The 13968-nt window shown below is 34.4% G+C and overlaps 1 protein-coding gene across 1 annotated transcript in view; it reads left to right on the top strand.

The window, feature by feature from the left end:
• LOC106872092 (glycine receptor subunit alpha-2) overlaps positions 1 to 13968 on the top strand; it is an 807169-nt gene that overhangs the window by 681912 nt on the left and 111289 nt on the right. Inside the window, exon 7 of the mRNA XM_052972407.1 lies at positions 7977 to 8092. Within this exon, the coding sequence (XP_052828367.1) occupies positions 7977 to 8092 (116 nt within the window). The remainder of the gene's footprint in view (positions 1 to 7976; positions 8093 to 13968) is intronic.

Genomic DNA, 13968 nt, shown 5'->3' with positions numbered 1-13968 from the left:
TATATATATATATATATATATATATATATATGTATGTATGTATATACATACAACGGGATTCCTTCAGTTTCCGTCTACAAAATCCATTCACAGAGCTTTAATCAGTCCAAGACGTTAGTACAAGACACTTGCCCTATGTGACACGCAGTGGAACGGAATGCAGAACTATGTGGTTGGGAAGCAAATTTCTTACTACACAACCGCACCTGTGCTAGTTTCAAATTTTAGCACAAAGCTATCAATTTTAAGGGGTGCGTGAAATCGACTACACTGACGCCACTGATTAAGTGGTACACTTTATCGCTTCCGAGATAATGGGAGGCAAAGTGGATAACGACAACATTCAAACCTACAAGGTAAAGTTGGACGAAATGCTACTGAGCACTTTGTCCAGTGCGACAACGACTGTTAGGCTTCCAGTTTGATAACAACAACAACAACAACAACAACAACAACAACAACAGCAACAACAACAACAACAATGATGATGATGATGATGAGGAGGAGGAGGAGGAGGATAATAATAAGAGTTCATAGAGGAAAAAATGCTTCCTAATTGATGTATCAATGCCAACAGATGACAACGTTTCTCTAAGAGAATGGAGAAACTTTCAAAACACAAAGACCTGAAAATAGAAGTAACTCGAATGTGGAATCTAAAACAGAAACAATTCCTGAAATAGTGGGCGCATTAGGTATGATAAAAAAATATTCAGACAAATACATGACAAAAACACCAGGACTTTCAAATATATATAACATACAGAAAATTGCACTACTGGGCACTGCACACATCCTACGCAAAATACTTTCAATACAGTAACCATAAGAGCATCACAGCAAACCACAGCACATACCCAAGGCACACAGAGCTGCGCTCGATAGTGCAGTGAAAGCACGCTATAAAAATAAAACTACTGAATAACAATAATTATAATAATAATAATAATAATAATAATAATAATAATAATAATAATAATAATAATGATGATGATGATGATGATGATGATGATGATGATGATGATGAGGATGCTCATGATCATGATGATCATGATGATGATCATGATAATAATGATGATGATGATGATGATGATGATCATAATAATAATAATAATAATAATAATAATAATAATAATTCTTTCTAAATAGGGACAAGGCTTGAAAATTGGGCGGAGGGGGCCAGTCGATTAGATCGTCCCCACTACGCAACTGATACTTAGTTTACCGACTCCGAAAGAATGAAAGACAAAGTCGACCTCGGCGGAATTTAAATTCAGAACGTAAAGACGGACGAAATACATCTAAGCATTTTGCCCAGTCTGCTAACGATTCTGCTTGCTCACTACCTTAATTATAATAATGTACTATACAAATGTATATTAATAAAATATATTTTCTTTCTAATTTGTGTAACTTTCTTTCTGAATGTATGAACCATATTTCGATGAAATAGAACATCATTTATAAATAGAACATCATTTATACCGTTCGTTAAATAACTAGCGATGTACAAGTGTGCTATCGCATAAAATGACAGAGTCGCTCATAACGAAATGTGTTGAACAATGTTTTGAATAGACCCAATTGTAAGTGCTGACATAATATATTCCTACACGCCCATACACACACACACACACACACACACACACACACACACACACACACACACACACACATACGCATATATATATACACATGTACATACATCCATATTATAATGGAGAAAGCTGCTTATTAATTAGGCAGTGATAATTATTAACAGAAAGCAGTCTGGAAATTTTTTCATAAGTTCATTTTCCAAGAAATTTCCTGCAATTTCGATTTCTGAATTTTATTGAATGTTTGAAGTACAATTTTTTTCCAAATTTATTCATTGTATTCATTGCGTAGTAGATCTTAACGTAATAAACAACATTAATTCGTCGCAGATGAAATTTTCCGTTTTTTTTTGGTTTTTTTTTGCAACAGTCTCTCACTCTCTCTCGCCTTTATTTTCATTAATGATAATTTAATATATATTTATTTCAATGTTTTCGCTATTTGCAAAACCCATAGTTTATTCTATATACGTAATGTTTTCATTTAAAGTTTTAGTTCGCTATTTTCAAAACCCACAATTTCATCTATGTACCTAATGTAAAAAAACAATTATTTTTTTAATGAATGCTATTAGACAAAATAGCTGTATAACTCTGAGGCACATAATACAAACATACATATGCGTTCTGTCGCTTGAACTCGCACACTTCGTTAATTTCAGTAATCATTTCTTACTTATTTGCTTTTTGCGCGCCGTGTTCAGCTCTATGTATTTGTAGTCAGTCACACACGTACACGTGTATGTTTGTATACATTTATGTATGTGTGTGCTTTTCTGTACGTTTGTATACATTCATTCAAATAAAATCCCCTCTGCTATGTAAACTCAAATCATTAGTTTCCCAATTTCACTTTATCATCCACGATTCATGACGCCACACATCCTATTATGCAGAAATACAAGTTAATCTTTGTATTATTTAAATTGAATATTGCCCCTCTTTCCTTCTATAACTGTCACCCTCATAGCTGAAGCGTTAAGTATTCAATTCACTTAACGGATAATTCAGCATATATATTCTTTAAATAGTACACTACAGTCAACATGCATAACTATAAAATTTTAAAATTACTTCAAAGCATAATATTATATAAATCTTAACGATTAGTCTACTTTTAATCCTCACTACACTACACTAAATACAAATCTTTTGCATATAATGACCACGGAAGCATTAATTTCCCTCAAAAGTAATTTAACGAACTGGAATTTAATATTTAAAGATATACATTATAATCAAGGAAATCTATTTCATTAACCTTATTCCATATATGGCAGTAATTCCTATGAACTTTTCTCTTCTTCTTCTTCTTCTTCTTCTTCTTCTTCTTCTTCTTCTTCTTCTTCTTCTTCTTCTTCTTCTTCTTATTATTATTATTATTATTATTATTATTATTATTATTATTATTATTATTATTATTATTATTATTATTATTATATAATCTCACTAGAATCGCCTATATTCCCGAAAATAAAGTACTTGACATGTGTTATAGTCGATTCCATTGACTAAACCCTACCCTCAGAACTGTTGGTGTTTTACCTAAATTCGAAACACTTTTATTACACTTATGCCTTATGATAATATGGTTCTTCTTATATTAACAATAGATAACATCCCTCTTCCTATGTCAATTTTTTCCTCCACCACCACCAATCTCTCCATCAGAAATGACACTAAATGGAGCACAACGTATCATCAGATTGTACACACATATTTGTGCGTGTGTGTGACATGTGTGGGTGTGTAAGTGTTCCATAATAACTCATCTACAACAATAATCCTGAAAACACTAATCTCCCACTCAAACAGAAAAAAACACAAAAGGACTCAAATTCAGAAATAGAAAGAACATCATTTTTTTTACCTCTACGCGTTTTATTGGGAAGCACACCATCATCAATAAGAGCAGATCAAGCTTTTCTACCGTTCTCTAACAAAGTTCACCTTCCCCTACTCTAGTAGTGCAGTATTTACAGAGTGTCACACTGCACCCTATATAGCTCATCACTATATACCAGATTATTTATTTGGTCTTCAGCTCAGTGGAAACATTATACAATTGTGAATATAGATCTGTGAGTTGCATCTCATTGATCGACCACTCACAACTCACTCTAGGCTTGATCAATCTGGATTGGATGAAACTATGTCAAAATAACAATCAGATTATTACTATGTAGAACTGGTTAATGTAAAATTAGTGACTTTGGCATGACATCTTATGAAACATAAACCTCAGTTGGTTTTGCAGTTTCTGATATATATAGGAGCAAAGTATCCCTTGCATATTTCCCTCGGGACTCAACAAGTCTATTAATTCAGCTTTCCCCTTCCCTTCGCCTCCTTAAGCGTTAAAGAAATGTTTAGATGACCTTATATGAAAACATTCAAATCCATCAAGATAAACATAGACATCGACTTGACAGGGAACAAATGAAACACGTAACAAACACACACGCGCATAATGCTTTGTTTGTGGATTAACGGTGCCTCCAGTGCTTTCATGTGAAAAGAATTCCACAATATTTCAAGCAATCCACTTTAGAATATTGATAATAAGAATGTGATTATGTGATTATACACGGGATTGTTGATTTCAAAATTGATAGATACACAGATGAAGTGAAAATATTTTAGGATCTTTAATTTTTATTTTCCTTGCATTAGACTTGGCTCTTTGCAAGAATTTTCGTTCAACATATATTAATTGCATTATGCAAAACATTCGTGCATACCTATGTGTGTATGTGTGTGTGTGTGTGCGTGTATGTGTGCGTGTGTGTGCGCGTATGTATGTATATACGTATGTATGTATGTATGTATACTAATGTATACAACGGGTGACGCATTATTTAAAACTACTGGATTCAACCACAGATCCAATACCAACCAACATAAATTACATGCATTCCTTTTAAGAATTCCCCAAGCAGATAAAACAAAAACAAATGTCACTGACGCATACAACCACGCTCATAATGAATTGCTAATCAGTAATATAACAAACAGCATATGAAATAATCGATGACTTCTAATTTAATCGATGATGAGGCAAAACCTTAGCTATGAAATTTAATATCGAAGATAGAGTAGAACGACTCATCCCACTGAAACCTTTCGTATCCCTGAAGGGCCATAAAGATAAATTCTCGCCAAACCATCAGTAGTGATAATCCCGCGAATAGGGAGATGGGTATAGTCATCAAAGCCTTTTCTACGTTCATATAATATATATACGTGGCAGTGAAGTCATTGAATGGCTTAGGAAAATTAAAGATTAGTTAAATTGCAAATTCTTTCAGATCTGCATCATAGTGTTATACCCTTTATCTCTAAAAATCTCCTCCAAAATCATTGAAGTTTTGTAAAGCATATACAATTCTTACTAATACCGATATAACCATTATAATGGACACAAGGGAATAGTTGCGATAAGACTTAGTAAATGAAAAGAATGGAGATAAACTATCTGATGTTGCCATATAGAACCATGATGGAGCAGAGGCAGCAGATCTCGTTGGCATCTACATATTATATATCCTTAATGAAATATAAGAACCAAGCATAGAGTTATATGGAGAAGACAGCCTAGAAATAATACATAATAAGAATGGCAGGATATGGATAACATAAGAAAATATATGCAAAATACTTAGTCAACTCAGCTTTAATGTTAAACTTAACACAAAACTTACCGATGTTAGTTCCATAGACATAACATAAATGTTAGTTTGGAAAATAAGAAAATTTCCATACACAAAATAAGGACAGCACCTACATTTTGAGGGGCTTTAACACCTACCATGAGTAATGAGACAATAATTAATAGCATTAGTAGGCGTGTTTTCAACCTATCCTCTGATGAAACAACTTTCGAAAAGGCATCCCCATGTTACAACACCCGACAGAATGATCACTTTCTACACTAATATAACCTATTTCGAACCAAACCTATGTAACGTCAAAATGACTACAGATATAGCAAGACGATTTCTCAAACTTACAGACCCCTACTCTCACATGAATATCACAGGATCTTTAGCAGAAACACGACTAAATTTAACTATCGTTGCACCCCAATATAGAACCGTTGATATTCAATCACAATTAGAAAAAACAGCATTAGGGACAACCCTTAGAGTTCTGGTAATTATAAATTCGCTCATAACCGTCCTCTGAATAAAATGTACCTGCAAAGGCAATTGGCTTGCATCACTGGCATGAATAGGACTATGAAAACGTACCAAGAAATGATTGGAATTGCCTTCAGAAAAAGATATGTGCAACAATTTGCTTCGTTTCGAGATAAGAGCAAAATGCATACAGCATCTTTAGCATAATGTGGAACGTTAAAGACAGGGGCCTGAACAACCTTCGTATAGACTGAAGAATCAGAGCTAAGACCTGCAAATATAAGGGATGAGGCAGCACGTGCAACTTCTGTATCGCAGGAAAATCAAACATAACAACTGAAGGTAAAAACCATTCTACCCTTGACTGCATAAACAACAATCTAAACTCAAAATTCAAGCATGACCTTCTGTTCCAGCTTATCAATTTAACTAGCATAAATTTACAACATGATTTTGGTTATATGCACGATATACATAATACGTATGCATTCCCAAGAAGTGCTAGAATTGTAAACTATATATATATATATATATATATATATATATATATATAGGTATGCGAGAATCTTTTCGTATAATGCAATTATTATGCACTGAACGCAAATTCTCACGAAAAGAACAAAACAAATGCAAGTGAAATAACTATCAAAGAACTCTCTGAAAGTTTTCTTTCCTTATTTGAGTGTCTATTAATTAAGAAATCCCGTTTAATCACATTCAGTTTTACATTCGTAAAAGGGAGCGAATAAGCAAATAGATCGCTTGAAGATTTGCAGAATTTCTTACATTATTAAACCGTTAGTGGCACTTTTGATACAGAAATTAACGAGATTTAATCCACATACGATGTTAAACACTCACTCTTACTACTTAGCATTCTATATATCACTTGTTATGCACAGAACCACCAGATTTAGATGCCCAGAAATGCAACATTGCTTCTCTTTAACGAAATGCTTGAAAGGTTGTGAAACTGCATGTTTAATCCAGGCACTTACATTTCGTGAAAATTTCGGTTCTCAAATTTAGTAGGTCGATGAGATTCTTTGATTTTACATCTACCACAATCCAACAAGTAGAGCGTCGCTCAAGAATGCACACCTTATGTCAACACGTTAAGGAGGTTCGGGTTTTGTATAGCCTAAAGAACTCATCTTTTATATCTAAGCACTCCACCGATCTACCGAAGTCAGATCAGGAATTTTCACTAGATGTGAGCATCTTGATAAGTTCCTGTGATAGAACTGTAAACACACCATCTTATATAGATTTAGCTCTGTCAAATTAACTACACCAATCAGTATTAATTATCATTCTAACTGGCCAAAGGGACACAAGTGTTATCTCTCATCCCTTCATGTTTCTTTTCTAGTACCCTTTCTTCGTACACTTTCTCGTTCTCATCTTTTTTTTTCCCTGAGAGCAGGTATGATGCATATTGCATCTGAATGACTGCCTCTACACGGCACCCTCTACAAATTCATACAGCGATTGTGTTATCTGAGGCATTAAATGATAGTAGCTCGCATCTAAACCTTATGTATATTAGATGATAACCATCTCACTAGATGGAGTTCTTTTGTTTATCCCTCCAGTAACGGAAAAGTAGTCTATGTGTGCGTGCGTTCGTGCATGCGTGCGTGCGTGCGTGTGTTGTGTGTGTGTGTGTGTGTGTGTGTGTGTGTGTGTGAAAACTGCAGGAGCTATTTAGAAGATTTGAAATGGCTTCTAAATCAATCGCAATGTTGGAAAACTTTCGCTATCATAATCAGGTGAATGAGGAACACAAGCGTTTCACCACTTGAAGCAGTCCTCCAGTGTGAGATCACTGTAGCCTTGAAGAGTGTCAGCTCTCAACGGTCGAAAGATTTTCCAATATGAAAGAAAAGAATCAACCTTCGAAATGTAGTCTTAGATATGCTAGCGATATGCGGTATATCAAGAGTGTTAGTTGTGTGTGTGTGTGTGTGTGTGTGTGTGTGTGTGTGTGTGTGTGTGTGTGTGTGTGTGTGTGTGTGTGTGTGTGTGTGTGTGTTTCTACATATAAGTCCAAGATATACTATTTTCTAAAACTCAGAAAGAAATTGGTTACATACGAGTTTGATTTATATGTAAGCATCGATCTCATTAGTGTCCTATACTGTTAGACATTTATCAGAAACAGAAACACACATTTAGACAAACGAGAAGTATATCCTCTACATTATAAATACTTTCTTTTTTTCATATCATTCTAAAGATATGGGTTCCAGATTTGTATTTCCCAAACGAGAAATATTCCTACTTCCATGACGTCACAGTTCAAAATAAAATGCTCCATGTTTATGACAAAGGTCAGGTCATTTATAAAGCAAGGTAAGACAAATTTCTTTATCTCATCTACCTTTCCACCCCTCCAGCATGGCTATGGATATACATCATCTTTAGAACATTATGTTCTATGGTATTGTTGTTCCAGTCGTTTGCATTTTGAAATCAAATCCCACCGAAGACTAACTTTCATATATCCAAAGAAATGCGGTACTCGTCAAGTGCTGTGATTCATATAATCGATTGATATTTGAGCCTCCTATATATACTATTCCAAGGAAGATGATACAGTTGAGCATCTCTGTCAATTTGTCTCTGTGTAACATATACTTCAAACGGTAGGTGAGAGTGATGGCTCAAACGGTCATTGTATTCCTATGAAAAATGTAATTGTAGAATAATACCGCATACATCCGTTAATTAAGGGAGTATGTGAAACAACCGTCATCGTATTTAGCCAACTTGATAAATATGTTAAATTCGAGCCAATGAAGGAGACATTCAGCTGGAAATTGGTGTTAATGCCTTAATATGCTCGCCCATTTGTTTTATAATAAAAAAAAAACTATAGTGTTGTATATGGTATGTTGTGTCTCACCTATAGACGTGTGACCACGTGATAAAGTTGTTTAACAACATTTTTCCAATGGTGACTCAATCAGTGTTAAACGGTCTATCGCCTCCGTTTCTGCAGCATCAATTTTAAATTTTGAATATTTGGATTGATTTTGAGTTTCAGATTTAGTGTGTGTTCACTATCTGTATTCTTTTTATTCTTTTATTCCTTTACTTGTTCCAATCGTTGGATCGCGGCCGTGCTGGGGCGCCGCCTTGACGAGTTTAGGTCGAATGAATCAAATCAAGAACTTATTTTATTAAGCTTAGTTCATATTATATCGGTCGATTTTGCAGAACCGCTAAGCTACCGGGACAGACGTGCAGAAAGTTTGCACAGATAGGTTGCTGTTACGGAACATGTGTATCAGAACGCGCGGGGTTTCAAGATTTCGATCAAGAAATATTTTGGTTCAAGTTGCCCCTCGCTCTGGTCGTATAACAACCTTTGTTATACGACCAAGGTTATTGCAGATATTCTCCATATATTAACATCGGATGTTCAAAAATAACTGTCTCAACTTGATTACGTCACGACGCTCAATGTTTGATCTCGCAGCAACTGAATGAAGCAAATTTCGCTCAATGGATATCAATCAGCGATTCGTTGCAGAAATGTGGAGAAACAGATCCTTTTTGGACAGAATAATAACAAGGGGTGAAAAATGGATCGTCTGTAACCATGTGAAGGACAAACGATCATCGAGGAAGCGCAGCGAACCACCACAAACAACCTTCAATATTGGACTTCACCCGGAAAGGGTTATACTTTCAATATGTTGGGATCGGAAAAGTGTTGTCTTATACGAGCTTCTTCTTACGGAGAGGAACATCAATTCGTATATGTACTGTAATCAGCTTGTCAGGTTAAACGCTACAATCTTTTAGAAACGCCCAGCACTTATTAATCATAAAGGTATTGTCTTTCATCACAACAATGCCAGTCTGGACACTTCTTTGCAGACGTAACAGAAAGTTCTAGGGCTTGGATGGGAAGTTTTTGCCGCAGTCACCAATTTCTCCTGATATTGCACCTTCAGATTTCTCCTTATTTATTTCTCTTCAAAATTCATTCAACGAACAGATTCTCAACTCCAAAGAGGATGTAAAAATTCACCTGGAAGAGTTGTTCGCCTGTAAAGACAGGCAAGTCTTTGAGCGATAATTCTGAATCTACCTGCAAGACGGCAGATATTGGAACGAAAAGGTCATCATATCATTCATTGACAAATTCCGGCCAGGTCGACTTTGCCTTTTATCCTTTCAGGGTCGATAAATCAATTGCCAGTCGATCGAGTACTGGGGTCCATGTATGACCATAGTAAGGATCATATCATTGGTTGGATAAGTGGCTTTGAGCTTAAAAACTGTCTTATTTTAATTTAAAAATCAAACGGACATTTTGGTCAACCAAATATACATACATACATACGCACATACATACACACACACACACACACACACATATATATATATATATATGTATGTATATGTATATATTTATATACATGTGTGTGCGCGCGTGTATATATATACATATATATATATATATATGAATGTATGCATGCGTGCATGCATGTTTATGTATATGTGTAAATATATGTATGTATATCGAATTTCAACCTTTATTTTACTTTGTCTCAGTATTTTGATCTGCTTCTTTAAATCAGAATTTCCAAATTGTCAAACATGTAGAGAAAAGATGTTACAGAAGTTTTTTCATTTAATAGATTATGATATCAGTCTAAACGCATTTTCTGCCTGTTCTGTATGCTTTTGTCTACACACATATAGTGTTTTCCATTAATATTTTGATAACCAGCTACAAAGCCCGCTGATACTTCAATTGATTTCAGCAAAATTCTGATTCATGTATACAATACTTCCATCAACGAATATTTTCCGCTTTTATATTTCGCTATCAGAAACTTCTTTATAAGAAGAATGTAGGACAGTTTTATTCTTTGCTTTCGTTTCTTTCTTTTTTTTTTGTTCTTTGTTTTTGTCATACGAATGAATTCTTTCAAATAATAACACAAATGTCTTATGAAAGACACCAACTGGTTTACCTTCAATCCGTCTACATATGTACAAAAATTTCTTTTAAACAAATTTCTGTGAAATTCAATTTAAAAAGTACGTACGCTGTTTTTATTAGCTTTATGCATGAGATAAAACAGAAAACTGAATATTTATTTGACGTTACTGATTCTATTAATGTTTTTATAAAACTAAATTCATAAATAGTTGACTGCGATGTCTTCCGTTGAGCCTCAATTTCTTCCCAATAATAATTCAATGCCAACGTTACAAAACTTCCAGGATTTGTAATTTTGATTGCTAAAGCGTGAGGTTGTTTTATAACGATATTCGTCAGCAAAATTTTTTAATAAATTCCATTAAAAAATTTATAAATTCAAGCATCTTTAATAATGTTATCGCTTTCGTAATAATCATAATATTTAATAATAATTATACTTTTAGATATCTTTAAGCACTATGTCCAACTGACTTAAAATTGTAAGAAATGAAATTTTAAATCCTTAAAGTCTCTGAACCATGGCGAAGAAGTATTTAGTAGAGCACAAAAATTGCAAGGATCTTGCACTCTTGCATTTTCGTTCAAATTGCTGTTTTTGGGTTCGTTTTTGTCTTAGTTCTTGTGATGATGGAATGAAGCTTGTTGAGGTGTTTCTTAGCCTCAGTTACCCACGATTTTATCTCAAAATCAGCCATTTTGAAACAATTACTCTTTTACTCTTTTACTCGTTTCAGTCATTTGACTGCGGCCATGCTGGAGCACCGCCTTTAGTCGAGAAAATCGACCCCAGGACTTAATCTTTGTAAGCCTAGGACTTATTCTATCGTTTCTCTTTTTGACGAACCGCTAAGTTACAAAGACGTAAACACACCAGCATCGGTTGTCAAGTGATGATGGGGGGACAAACACAGACACACAAACACACATACATTTATATACATATATACGACGGGCTTCTTTCAGTTTCCGTCTACCAAATCCACTCACAAGGTTTTGGTCGGCCCGAGGCTATAGTAGAAGACACTTGCCCAAGGTACCACGCAGTGGGACTGAATCCAGAACCATGTGGTTGGTAAGCAAGCTACTTACAACACAGCCACTCCTGCGCCTATTGTTGAAATCATGAGGATTTCCTAGTAACTTTTAGATGAACATGATTCGAAAACATTTATTGAAGTCAAGAGAAATTCCTATTAATATGAAAATTAAACTAAAAGTATTTCTGTCCAAAAGGTGTTGAATATTAATGAGATTTCTGTGATTGGTCTTCAAAGTTTATATTTTCCTAAAACTATTTTTCAGGATCTTTTAAGAGTGAGTTATATGAGTCAATTTTTGTAATTATTCATTCATAGTTCAAATATTGATGACTGTTTTGGCAAATTCATAAAACAGGCGTAGTTTTATGTGTATGTATGTGTGTGTGTGTGTGTGTGTGTGTGTGTGTGTGTGTGTGAGTGTGTGTGTGTGTACATGCATATTATTTTTGTATTTATGTATGTACACACACACACACATACACACACTCACACACACACAAACACAAAGTTTCTTTGAATGAAAATCAAGATGTCAATTACTTCAGTTTTTAAGGATTCTAACATTATTGCAACTATAAAATTCCTTTTGAATTAAATTAATGATTCCAAGTGAGTGAGCGCGTAATCAATTCAGTGACGTGATTCTCAAACAAATTCACTTTATATTTTGTATTGAGAGTGTAATTAAGTTAATAAACCCTCAGCTTATATAAAACAGTAGAAGTAACTAAGACTAGGAGCAAAATGTGATGCAACAGTTAAATATATTTAGTATTTTTCGTGACGAGACAAGATACAATTCATACTTTCTAGGCGAGAAAATATTTTCGAAACTTTGAACAGAACAACAAATTAGGTATATTGATGTACTGATAGTTGTGTCTGTAATAGAAGAATAGTGTAGCCGTACTTGCGTATCAACCAACACACTCAGACGAATGTAACTACACACGCGCGCGCATGTAACTACGCACGCACGCGCATGTAACTACGCACGCACACACAAGTTTTAGAATAAATTGTGCAAAGTTATAGCATGTTTCACAGCTTAGGGTGAAGCTCTTCAAAGAAAATATTAATTAACGTTGCAAAATGTCACACTCTTTTCCAATCTCTATATTCGGTTTGTGTGAAGTACTTTTCGCAACTCGCGACAAATCAGTTGATGAAGTACATCCAATATGTATGCGTTTGTGTCTATGTATGTCTGTGTTTGTGTATTTTTGTGCATGAAATGAATACGCGTTAGTTAATAGAACACGAGAAAAAATACTCGATACAAAAATTGAATGTTACCCATTTCGTTTCTTCAGGTGTTTGAATGAATTTTTAACAAACATTTCTATTTTTCACACAAACCAGATTACAATAGATTGGTGTCAGTTTATCGGAGTACCAAAATATTTGGTGTATGACTGGATCAAGAATTATGGGTTTAGAATAAAACTGTCGTAGTGAACTTAAAATATCGGAGTTTATTTCTAACCAATTTCATTAATTATTAATCTTACTGATTCAATGTTTCCTCCAATTTTAACCTTCATTTTGTTGTCTCTCGGTTATTCTTAGTGTTATTCTTGTGTTGTTTGCTTTTCTCTTTTTACAGCAGTTTTCCCCTTCACATCACAATGAGTATTGTGACAAACTTCGTTATCTTTTCTGATGAGCTTCATCTTTCTACAGTTCAAACTAGATATCTTCACTATTACTGACAATCTCTTCGTCTATTTGCCTTTCAAATACCTGTTGAATGTGTATAAAGTTTAAATGTTACTTTTACATTCTCACTCGAAATCTCCTTGGATGTTGCACATACTGCATTTTCTTCTCATCTCACCGGCCTCTCCCTCCCTCTCTTTCTTTCACACACACACACAAATACACACACACATTTTGCTTAGGCGTGACTCAGTATACGTATGTATACGTCTATATGTATAAGTATTTCTCCCTATAATCCTCTTTCTTTCTCTCTTTCTCTCTCTCTCTCTATATATAACTAACATATTAGGGTAAAAAATTTGATATTAATTAATATCAATTTAATACCAGGAAACCAACACATTAAAAGAATCAGAAGATTCAGAAAAGATTTTCTGAGATCTCAAAAGAATTATTGTATATGTATATATAAAAGAGGCCACTAAGTGGACTGCTGAGAATTTTTAAGTGATCTTCTTCTAGCACATTAGCAGTCCACTGAGTAGTCTCTTTTACATATATAT

The sequence above is a fragment of the Octopus bimaculoides genome, chromosome 13 (assembly GCF_001194135.2).
Source record: "Octopus bimaculoides isolate UCB-OBI-ISO-001 chromosome 13, ASM119413v2, whole genome shotgun sequence".
Taxonomy (NCBI): domain Eukaryota; kingdom Metazoa; phylum Mollusca; class Cephalopoda; order Octopoda; family Octopodidae; genus Octopus; species Octopus bimaculoides.
This window is presented reverse-complemented; position numbering and strand designations above follow the sequence as displayed.